The sequence below is a fragment of the Tauraco erythrolophus genome, chromosome 5, assembly GCF_009769465.1.
Source record: "Tauraco erythrolophus isolate bTauEry1 chromosome 5, bTauEry1.pri, whole genome shotgun sequence".
NCBI classification, from domain to species: Eukaryota; Metazoa; Chordata; class Aves; order Musophagiformes; family Musophagidae; genus Tauraco; species Tauraco erythrolophus.
In genome coordinates, this window is record NC_141469.1 from 52,669,058 (window position 1) to 52,681,227 (window position 12,170).

Sequence of the window (12,170 nt, forward strand, 5' to 3'; positions counted from 1 at the left end):
TTGTGCGTAAATTTGTGATAGTTTTCAAAAGGTGCTTCTCCATTTTCAGCTAGTGGTTCATTGTCCAAGTGGTCTTCATGTATACAAGTAACTGTGTAATTGTGACCAATTAAAAAATACAATGTATTCAACAGCTAATGGTTGTACAAAACTATTTTTTTTAAAAAAAAACATTATATTTATTGTAAAAGCAGTAATGTAGCAAAATAAGACTATACCCAAAATAACGCAATCTTCAGTTGATATATTCTATTTACTGTTAAGAATGAAAAGTGAATTTATTTTTCAGTTTACTTCGCATATTGACATATGAAAAGCGCACTAAGCATTAGCTCAAACTTCAGAAATTCTCAGCGCTTATCTGGAGAAAACAATATGTGAAAAAGAAAAAAAAAATGGCAGTGCCAAGTATTTTTTTCTTTCCACATCCTATTGGCAACTGGTAAGAGCACACAAAGCCAGTGTAATTACACTGGACTTCAAAAAAAGGATTTTTAAGTTATAAAAGTAGAGGGCTTTTGGCTAAGCGTTTCCCTGAGTCTTCAATTTTTAAAAGTATATGCTTGACATAACGTTCATAGAATTTGGACAATTAGTTACAAAGGGCTTCATTAAGAAAGGCTGTTCAGCTTTATATGCAAAAGTTAGGCACTTGTATTCTTAAAAAGCCTAAGCAAGAACTGCTGAGGAAGCAATTTGATTCTTCAGAATCTGGTAGTTTTCCTAAAGAGAAAAGCAAACTTTACACACTTTTGCGTTAAGTCTTCGGTAATTTGAATTTCACCACACAATTCATGATTTGTGCTTTGTGAAGAAGTCTTAACAGGGATTATCTTGCTTCCAGGGCAAGACTGAAAGAAAAAACTCTGGGACTGCTACATAATTAAAAAAACTTTGGTTCTTATAGTATCATATGATAAAATAGAAGGCACAATTGTGCATCAAAACTACATGATTTTCTATTTTCATCTGCTTACATTGTTTCCATCAGCACAGCAGGCTTTCTGCAAGTGTTTACAGTAAAAATGTATTTTAGTAACTGTAATTAGGTATCTGTGATAAGCTTTTCATATTACCTAAATGTAAAAAGGCTATTCACAAGCAGGCATCTTTCAAAAAGGCACATTCAACAACAGATGAATTGATGTCCACCTGCTAAAAATTCACCATTCTAGCTCCACAGGATACTCTCCAGTGAGACATGCTGTGCAGTGACCAATCTTTCCAAGACGTGATTTCTGGGTTTTAAGGCTATTCTCATTCTCTTGTCTTGCTTTGATGCTTTCTTGCACGGATGACACCAGCCCTTCCACAGAAAGATAGACAACACTGTCTGCTCCTAGAGGAAATAAAGAATTCATCAGTTCAAGCTGCAATACTGCACCAAATGCAGTGCTCTTTGGAAATGCCATCATGTTATTGTATGGAGGTGGATCACCTTACCTAAAGGGAATGGATATGAAAAATTACCATACCATAATGAACCTTGCCCTTCTCAAATTCTTTGTGCAGGGAGCAGACTCACTGAAATCTAGACCGAAGGTTCTTAGTTGGGAACAAGTACGTCACACACACTGCAAAAATAAAACCACAATCTGGAGTGTTTATTAAGACTCCCTAAACTCCCTGTGTATTCCCAGAGTTACTCTGTACTTCAGGTCTGGAAGCAGATGTGTGCATGGCTGGTGCTTCCCAAACTGTGCACTTAGGACTGGGGCTTGGAGGAGGGGAAGACCGTCATGTTAAAAACAAATGCAGCACGCAGTTCATGCAAATGTTCTAAGAGTAGGAAAGGTTGATAGCCTTTTCACACCGTTAGTTTTCTACCATTTGCACTCATTATTTTGTGAATAATACTTAAAAGTGAGATCCTATAAACCTGAAATACTTCAACATGCCTTCACAATAATTTTGGGGAGAAGAATTCATTAGACAGTGAGAGTAAGTATTTAACACAGGAAATCCAAGTTTACAGTTTCCTGACTAACCACAGCTATGTTCTTAAACCGTTTTTTAAAATATTTTGCAGCACAATAGGCCATATATAGCAATCGCACTCACGCGCCTTCACGTGACTTCTGTTGCTGATATCCTGGTGAAGCACATGTTATTTACCACATCACAAGCAACATAAGCTGTTGGTTCTTCTTTTGTTCTGTTGCAAACATGACTCATTCTAGAGATTTGAGAATGTATTTAACATTCTCTGATTAGTTTCAAATGTCTTTTCTTTCGAAGTGAAATATCTAATGCAGTTGAAATTATTTACATAAATCTAAATTTGTAGAAAAATCAGTGGGTGTTTATAAATTCCGAACATACTTTTATGAATATCTCATGAAAGCAAAACTACATTCGCTTTTCATTGCAGGACAGATTTTCACCACTTAATTCTTCCTGGCCTTTTGCCTACAGTAGCTCCTTCTTGTAAAGACTTTCCCAGAAGGAGCTCTATGTATTGGAAAGCTGTGTTATCACCCCTTATTTGTAACTTATGATTATGTAATTGTTCTAATGCTTTCTATTGGTTGGATAATTAACTAACTGTGCTAAAAAAAAGTGTGTAGCTAAATTGGTTTGATCTGTAGGGTACTCACAATGCAGCGATTTAGTGCATCATCAACCTTAATGATTTTTTAGTCAGTTTTGCCACTGTTGCCTTGATGTGTTGTGCTTTATTTTGATGTAGACAATACCTACAAGTGAAAACTCTCTCAAAAAAAAAAAAAGAAAAAAAGGAGTAGCATTTACCTATATAGTTTGCAAGATCATGAAATTCAGGTCTGTTGGCAATGAGTTCTTCTTTAGTTGGAATGTTTATTCCCATGTAACAAGGAAATTTTATGGGAGGTGAAGCCACACGGATGTGCACCTGAATAAAAATAGTTTCAAAACAGACTGCTATAAGGTGAAGGTCAGCAGATCATAACACAATAGCAAAGTTCCAATTCTGCAAAATAATCATGAAGAACAGAACACAGCATTGAACAGGGGTTAAAAGTCAAAGTTTTTTTCAGATCCCAACACAGCAGGAGAGCTAAAGACAGTTTTAGAACTTATTTTTACAGTATTTCCTAAAGTTATTAAAAGGTTCCATCCTGATCTTGCTTTTCTCCTACGGTGTTCAATCCTTTATGCGCATGTTTCCATTTACAAAGTCAAAAATTACACAGAACATTTTTGCTCCAGTGACAGACTTGCACACTCCGTTTCAATTAAAAAATCTTAATTTAAAAAATGATGCTCTGGTGACTTAAGGCGCATGCTATTTACTGCAGTGTGTGGTTGTACTTAATGCAGTACCACAAGTCACACATGTCAAGAATACCACACCGATACTTCATTTTCTGATCTTAACTGATTTGTTTTCCATTCTCTCTTTATTTGCCAGTAGTGCTTTATAAATGGAGACCTGCTCTCCCCTTAATCACTCAAAAATCACAGTCATACAAAAGAAACTTAATATCTTCACAGTAAACCCACACAAGCCATTATTTTTTTGCACACTTGCCCTTTTAAATTAAACGATGTATAGTACAAATGAAGACAAAACCCTGTGCTTTACCCTCCCATCAGTTTTCTATTTACATCTGTATTGTACTGACTGAAAATTAACTTACCTCTTTGGCTCCTGATTCTCTCAGTAGTTTTATTATTGGTGAAATGGTATTGCCCCTCACAATTGAATCATCAATGATGACAACTCGCTTGCCTTTAAAATTGTCAGACAGAACGCCAAACTTCTTTGCAACACCAAGTTGCCGTAACCTCATGTTTGGCTGGATAAACGTTCTTCCTACATACCGATTTTTACAGAGTACTTCAACATATGGTAGTCCGCACTGTAAACAGGAGACAGTTAAACAGAGTTAGTATCTAAAGAACTGGTTATTCTCAGTTACTGTTAAAGCAACCTTAGGACTCAGCATGACTTCACAGTAACCAAAAAACTTTGAAATACCTTAACATAGGTATTTCAGAAAAATACCTATGAAAACAAGTGCAGATGATTCAAGAGGAGTACCCGGCATGCTCAAGATATAAAGTTTTATCAAAACAAAACTAACAGTCCATACAAAAAGAGATACATGTAAATATGCTTGGGGGGGAAAAAAAAAGAGCAAGTTATCCTATACCTTTTGAGCATAACCAAGAGCTGCTGGGGTTGCCGACTCTGGAACAGTGCTGACCAGGTCTGCTTCCACGGGTGCTTCAATAGCAAGCTGCTGCCCGCATCTTCTCCTGACTGAATACACCATCTGACCTAAGAACAGCAAGAAGTGTTTTCCCTGGTGTGCAGAATTCAGATTTCCTCTCAGTTTGCTGTACAAATTTCTGTGGCAAGTTGCAGGCATAGAAGTAGTCAGTGAGAAAAGCTACAGAAGCAATATGCAGCCACTTGCACAAGGTCATTTTTGTTTCCTTCCATAATGTCATATACTGACATTCACATTCATACCACTACACAGAGAATTAAAATCCAGTTTGCCCTAATCGGGTAACTAAAGGTCCTGTGGATGTTAAAAAATCCATTTACAGGAGGGAAGAAGGAGAAATTATGCCTCCCTGTTCATAACGTGCATATTCTATTTTTAGGGTGGTTTCTCCTGCAGACAAAGTTTGTGCAATCCTGCTGTCTGCCTCTGCTTGCTTTTTAACTTTCAATCAGTTGGCAAAATTCACCCCAAATTTAGTAAGGGGTAAGAGGCCTCAGAAGCTTTCGAGGTCCTAAAAATATTTGCAGCATGGGAGGGAACTGGAGGTATTGCAATGAGATGAGGCACAGCAAAGGGTACAGTAGCAGTACTAAGGAATATAGGAAGTGAGGATACTTAAGGGTAAGAGGATCATGAAGAAAAGAGATATGAAGTGAAACTGCGTAAGGGTGGGGAACTGTATGGGATCAACAGAAGGCATGTATGTCTGTAGAAAGCAAAGAAGAGCTTGTTTGTTAGGTATGAGAGTCCTGGCTAATATCTTGTCACCGAGACAATTTTCGAAGGTTTCTACTGAAATAATAATAAAAGCATTAGACTGACAACTCTATGTACTTAGTTAATGCATAACGTTACAAGTTATAGTAAAAGCATCTTCCTGAAGCATCACCCTTTCTTGCAAAGAAAATGTCAAAATAAAGTTGTTTTGCAGATCCTATTTCATAAGTCTAATTCTTGAAAGGTTTTCCAAGAACCAGTAAAGTTCCTTTCTTAAGTCTCTTACTTTTGAGGGATATTTTCCTCTACCTTAATCATGTTTGTGGCTCTTTTCATCCCTTCCATAGGACTACGCAGGCAGGCCTGACTGAGGCCATATGCGCAGCCAGGAACAAGAAGGTGATGTTACATGCTCCTCCTGATGAGTTTCATCTCCAAGAACTGTGCCAACCCATTCTGTCCCAGCCCTGCTCTGCAAGCTCATATTCAGTGGTTCCCTACTATGATCCCAGATCCTTTCCAGAGTCATTGTTCTCCAGGATAACATCTCCCACTTTAGGGAGGAGCTTACATCTTCTTACCTTCAAAAATACTGTCTGGTCTTGCAAAATAAACATATTCAAAGATGCAGAACGCTGACGGATCTCCTTCAGGTCTTGGTACAACGTCCAGTGTCTGGACATCATACCTGGATATTTTCACAATCTCTCCAGGAAGGACCTCACGATAGTACCTTGATAGAGAAACACACAGCATTTTTTCAAAAAAATCCTGCCCCACAAGCAAATATTCAGAGAAATATCTGTCTAGTAGTGACAGGTAGCTACCCCTGAATGACATAAAGCTGACTGGAAATGTACATTCCAGGTCTCTTATCTGAAGAAACATTGAATAGTATTAGGTTTATTATGTTACAATGTTTAATCTTATTAAATATTTTTCTAGATTCTTTAGTGAGTCCTCAGGTGGCTATTCTAACAATTTCAATCTAAACCTATCCCAAATACTGAAATATTCTGGAGATATAAATCAGAGGTGAGTAAATTTATGCATATTTGCTGGTCATATACTAGCACTAGCAGGCAGCAGCATGGCCACAGCAGAACTTTAGACAAGATTGGTTTTTAAAACACTCCACAGGCTTCAGCTGATGGTCCTACATGGTAAGCTTCTCTTAACAGAGACTTCGAAGAAGTTTCAGAAAAAGGTTATTCTTATCCATATGTAGAATAAATTGTCTCAGGAAAGCCCCTGTTACCCACAGTTAATAGTTCCTACAGAGACAGGGTAGAAGTTACAGTGAAAGAACACATAACAATACACCTACAATAAAACACCGCAGAATAGAGTAAGACTACTAACGTATAGTCACAGTGCTTCCTGGTTTTGCTTTACATTTCTTTTTATTCAATAGTGAGTTCTTAACATGGTATTTCACAGCTTTTTATTTGAAGAGGATCCAACTTTATTTATTAGTCTAGTCCCCAAATGCACATTTTTATAATGCCTGATTAGGAAATTAAATACTCTTTCTCATAATCTTTCTTACTTTAATTATGTTCTATTTCATAATTGCCTTCCATTCCAGACTTCCAAAGATCTCTTTGAGTTCTCCTGAAGATCCTCTTACCCTTCTCTTTTTGTCCAGAGAAAGTATCGCACCTTTCTTTTCAGAGTATCTTAGCTAGAGAGGTAATGTGAATGTCCTCTCACGTTTTGGCTCTGATACGGGTTTGCACACACTGAAATAGCTGCAGGTGCCCATCACAAGGCTCGTCAGACAGCATATGCTACAGCTCAGGGTGGTCCATCCTGTGAGCCACCAATGCAACCTTTTCTGTAGTTGAAGTATTATTTTGTAATACAACAATTCAGCTGCAAACTAGGCTAAAATTAAAAAGTTATATGGATAACCAGGGTTAATGCAAAAAATAAGAGGGATGTACTTTGCAGCAGTAAAGTCGTCTTTACTGTTACTTTCTGAACTCTTAATTAATCTGTCCAAGAAAATAAACCGGCAAAACCAGAACTGGCAAAAATCCTCCCTCCAAACAGTCTAACAAACTAAACCTTGATGTCTTTCACATTGTTACAGATGGTGATATTTGGCAATCTGAGGTTTAATCGCTGCCTGAGGAGAGCTTTCAGATAAAGTGAGAATCAGGGCACTTACTCTGCACCAATAGACAAAAAGCTGCAGGATTCAGAGGAGACTACCCATCCTTCTGTTTCACTGTTATCTTTTCCTGAAATGAAAGATTTCAGAGTCCACAATTCTTGTTACCATTATTACCACACGCATTGCATTTCTACTGCACTATCTGTCTTGCTATGGTTTAGGTTGCCAAGTGCACAATTAAAGACTGTTGTGATTTCTAACTAGAAGGTTTGGCATTCCAAAGTTTCTGTAATATTATTTAAAAAAACCCAAACATCAACGTCATAAACCTGTTGAATGGAGAACTGGAAGTAACAGCATCATATTCACAGTTCATGAAGAGAGGCAATTCAGATAACTACTTTTGTTATCTCTGCACTATTTCAAACTTTTCCAATTCCAGTTCAGTGACTTTAGACACACATAATTACTTTTGTTCAGACAATAAATTCCTTACTTTTCCCCATGCTAAATGTGTCAATAGATAGATCTTTTGATAACAATGGATACTGGATTGAACTCCAATAAGGAGCGTTTTCAGAGACAGGCACAGGAAAGATCAAATTGTGTAACATAGGGTGGGAATGTCCAATAGATGTCTTATTTATCAAAATCTTGATACATTTTCTTGAGGTTATAATTACCAAGTTTTATGAAGATATGGAAGCATTTACTACTCTGCCTTTGAATTACTTTATTTTTATACAAATGAACAGATTTTAATCTCACTTCAGGGAAAATGTCAATTTGCAGGCTAAGCAGGAACACCAAGAACTTTTTCCCATAAATTGATTTTATAGTGTTCCATTACCATCCTGCATGTTACTGAGAGTGCTTGGAATTTAGAAATACATTGTCGGTAATCCAGAACTTTTCAGCCACTTTACTACAAGAGAAAGGAAGAAACCAGACTTGTTTCTGGACTGGATATAGTCCTGGGCAATTGGCTGTAGGTAGCCCTGTCTGAGCAGGGAATTTGGACCAGATGACCTCCGGATGCCCCTTCCAACTTCAACCATTCTATGCTTCTGTTCCTCCCTGCTTTCATGTTTAGGTGAAGAAAGGTTAACTAAATTTTCACAAATATTCTGCTACAGTTGGGCTGCCTAATTCTGTCACTGTCATCAGGTGACTAGGATTCCCTTTTGCTGGGAACAGTTTGCAGACTTTCTACAAGTTATTTTTTCCTTCTCAACACTTTTGGTTTGAATTTTCAAAACTGACTTTTGCATCACATATTCCTACTTACACCTCAGTAAGCGTAGCTGTAATGACATCAGTGGCTTCAGGCACAAACTGTATATATACATACATATGTATATGTATATGAATATATATGTATGGTTTACCTTTTCCATTCATGTCTCCTACTGGAATAAGGCGACCAATGCAGAGTGGGCGATTCCCATACGGATCACGTACCGCATATATTATGTCTTTATGCATAATTAGCAATGAATATGAAGTTGGAGTTTCATTCATTAAATTTTTTATTCTGAAATGAGACATAATCGTGTGTCACGCAAACAGGTGTGTGCATTTACATCTGCACATCAAGCTAACATTAGATTGCTGGTCTTGACTCTGAAACCCACTGTCCTCACCTTGCTACCCAGTCGGCTGTATCGTCGTTTTCTAGAGGAGGTGTGAAAGCCAACAGCTGGGTGATCAGTTCACTGTCAGAACTGGTCGACAGCCCCACACCATGCCGCATAAGCTTTTAAGAAACAAAACAAAAGTGTTACCAGCATTAAAAAGAAATCCCACATAACACTGCTTAGATTTTAATTTAACAACATCTTTGTTCAATGAACAGATGTTTTAAAACATAACACATCAGTGCTTTAGGTGGTCGTATCATAATAACAGAAAATTTCTTCCAACAAACCAAACATGTAAAAAGATCTGGAACAATCATCTATGCCTGGTACTACATTTGTCCCTTTGTATCTCATTCCTTTGCTTCACATGCAACCAAAATTAATACCACCAACATTCAGGGCACAAATTCATGTTTGGGCCAGTTAATCACCTTTGTGCTTCTGCTTGTTCTGGGAAGAGAGGTAAAATATACAAGGGAAAACATGAAATTGCCTATAGCAGATACAGAAAGAGGTATCAAGGCAGAATAGTGGTTCAGGCACAAAACAACAACAAAAAATGAGATATGAAGGGAAGAAGAATGGGATTAAAAAGCTGAAATCTCACAATTTAAAGTTTGCTAGAGCTGGTCAGTCAAATTGTTCTGTCTTGGCATATTTATGCTTCTAAGGCAGAAGAGAATCTGCAGTGTATCTAGACAACTATTACAACCTATTCGATGCTGTATGCATTACAGTTCCTAATTTTTATCTTTAAAAATCATTTTACATCGCATGTAATTGATTTCGCACTCTCCATCTACAGTTACTCAACACTGTTTTCTTCTCCCATCCCTTCATACCCTTGTGGCTCTGATTAAAGATAGGCTAGGTTCCTTCGGGCATTGCCTTGCTCCATTGCAAGAGAATGTTCTCTTGCTTTTGGATGGAACGCATCATAGAAGAGATTTCAGAGTGAAACATCTGCTAAATTTTAATCTGGTTCTTTAACACATACCCTTCTAGCCAAACGCACTATAAAATTTGGCATTTGTTGGTTTATGTCCTGACAGTGCTCATGATTAATTTTGCAAGCCAGAAATAGAAATAAAGACAATATTCCAAACCAGACATTTCATATTATGATTACCTCACCTTATTATGCCTCTCCCAAACTCTAAGCGTATGATTTGCTCCTTCTATCAGTCACCGCCAAGGAACAGAGCTTCAAGCCAACCTACCTTTTGTTATGGCTGAGTTAGTTTTCTCACTCGATCAGTAAGAGTGTGACCATCAGACTGGAGGACTGGTGAATTATCCCCTATGACAGTTACAAATGCCTCCCCTCCCCAGGATTTTTTTTCCCCCCCAAATGATCTATGTTGATTATGATGCTCTTTCACTCTCTCAAGTAGTCTGGTATTAAGGAAAAGTCATAGCAAACTTATTGCTCATTGCTGCCTCATACTCAGAAGGAAACAATGTCAGAGGCTGACAAAGGAGATACTAACCTTCCTCCTGAGTCGTCCAGCGTTTGTTAGCTCCCCATTGTGCGCCACAGCAATCTTCCCATGAAGAGTCTCTACGACAAAAGGCTGGCAGTTCTGCAGCTCAGAAATTCCCGAGGTGGAGTACCTCGTGTGCCCAATACCGAGGTTTGAAATGTACAGCTTCTTGAGGCTGTCTGCGTTGAAGACGTGATTTATAAGACCCATTCCCTTTGGGAGAAAAAGAAAAAAAAAAGTTCTGTTTGGTTTTGTTTTCCTGGCAACTTCTTCATTTCTCCTTGTCTTTGTTTTTGGTATAGCATTAATGCAAGCAACTCTTAAGAGAGAAGCAAATAACCTGAAGGACATGGGAAAGAAAGAAACTGAGTAGGTGTCACAGGGACATATCAGATCCCATTACTCCTGTTTTTAAATAAAGCAACAGACATTTTGGTGCTGAGGATTTTCATGGAACAATCTATTCCCTGACAAAAATGTATCTTCTGAAAAACACTATCAAACTGTTGTGTTGTTTAAAAACACCAGAAAAAAAGACTGTCAGAAGACAGGCAAAGAAGAAAAAAGTTGGGAGAAGGGAATTCTATTTAGAGAATACCTTTTACAAGTTAACAGTGTATCGGATTTGTTTTCATACAGGGTCCATGATAACGTTTATGAGATTCCACTGGCATTCCTGCCAAGGTCAGAAGCTAAGCTTTTTCTAAGAGGTTTTTTGTTTACTTAAAGAAACTTTTCATATTGCCAGGTTGCCTTCTATCTAAAGCAGAAATCCATTGAAACTTTTTAGTCAGCTGTCAGGAGCCTCTTTTGGCAACAAGCACTATGTGGAGACAATTTAGCAGCAAGAATAGCCTGAAAAAACTGCACTGAGAGTAGAAGTTACTAAGACTGGATTCCAGGCCGTCCTACAAATTCCTGTTTCTTCTGCTGCCTGTGGAAAATATTTACATCCTTCTATGCCTGTTCCCCTATCACACATGGTAACTGAGACACATGATAACCCACATGGTAACACTCCTGTAGGACCTTCAAAGATACACGGGAGAGGTCTGAAGCTGTGAATGGTTCATAACCTATGCTGTAAGTACAACAAGAAGAAAGCGGATAGGACAGGAAGGAAGGAAGCTGGTTGAACTGTTTTCAGAGCTCAATCAAAAAAAGCTTCAAGAAAGCTCTGCTTTAGGGTATTTTCTGGTGTGACTGCTACAGAGTCAGAGTACCAAGAGGCTGTGGTTGCACATGTGGTTTTAGGATACTTACTATCACATTAAAAAGTTACTGCCTCAGACGGTCAAACTGGTATAGGCTTGCTTTAATGGTTTTGCAAACTTATGCCAAATCAATTACCATCTGTTGTCTCACAGATGACATACAGGTGGTCTAAAGTCTGTGTTGTGTGCTCATAGATGTGCACAAATGCAACCATGCAGTCTTATTTTAATTAGGTCAACTTTATCCTGGCAGATCTGACAGTTCACAGGTCCAGTGTTAATGGATGTGGCCAAGTTAAGCATTGCAATAGCTTAAACAAGCAATGTTGTTTTAAACCAGATTTGGTTGCAGAAGTACATAATAATTTAATTGCAGTTTGAAATATTCCTCTGATTTAGATTGCACTGGTGTGGGATGGTGAATGTGAATTACACCAGCATAAAAAATTACCAATGAAGACAATCTTATGTCTGTATTATACAAGGCCTTATACCTGCCAGAACATGATAGTGGTCTGATAAATAGCTACATGAATATATTCTTCTGCATATCCAAGTGTGAAACAATCAGACCGTCTTTCTCCTACTGGCATGGCTATGTCTATACAAGAGATTTAAGTTTTTCCATATCCTGAGCTAATACAGCTAAGACAACAATGTTTTGTTATACAAATTTAGCTGAAAGGCTCCGAAAGACAATTTTGGAGGAGTCTTTCTGGGACATTTTAAAACAAAGGATTAACAGCCTTTGTCAAGGGCTATTATCTGTGGTCAAAGGC

General features: G+C 37.9%; 1 protein-coding gene across 1 annotated transcript in view; it reads right to left on the reverse strand.

Moving 5' to 3' along the window:
- Window positions 1–129: 129 nt before the first annotated feature.
- Window positions 130–12,170, reverse strand: part of PPAT (phosphoribosyl pyrophosphate amidotransferase) — a 48,446-nt gene continuing 36,405 nt past the window's right edge. Inside the window, exons 3-11 of the mRNA XM_086612253.1 lie at window positions 10,184–10,390; window positions 8,697–8,809; window positions 8,442–8,587; window positions 7,108–7,180; window positions 5,516–5,667; window positions 4,137–4,264; window positions 3,621–3,842; window positions 2,752–2,872; window positions 130–1,339 (exon numbers count right to left, since the gene is read on the reverse strand). Coding sequence (XP_086468379.1) covers window positions 1,164–1,339; window positions 2,752–2,872; window positions 3,621–3,842; window positions 4,137–4,264; window positions 5,516–5,667; window positions 7,108–7,180; window positions 8,442–8,587; window positions 8,697–8,809; window positions 10,184–10,390 — 1,338 coding nt within the window. The 3' untranslated portion in view covers window positions 130–1,163. The remainder of the gene's footprint in view (window positions 1,340–2,751; window positions 2,873–3,620; window positions 3,843–4,136; window positions 4,265–5,515; window positions 5,668–7,107; window positions 7,181–8,441; window positions 8,588–8,696; window positions 8,810–10,183; window positions 10,391–12,170) is intronic.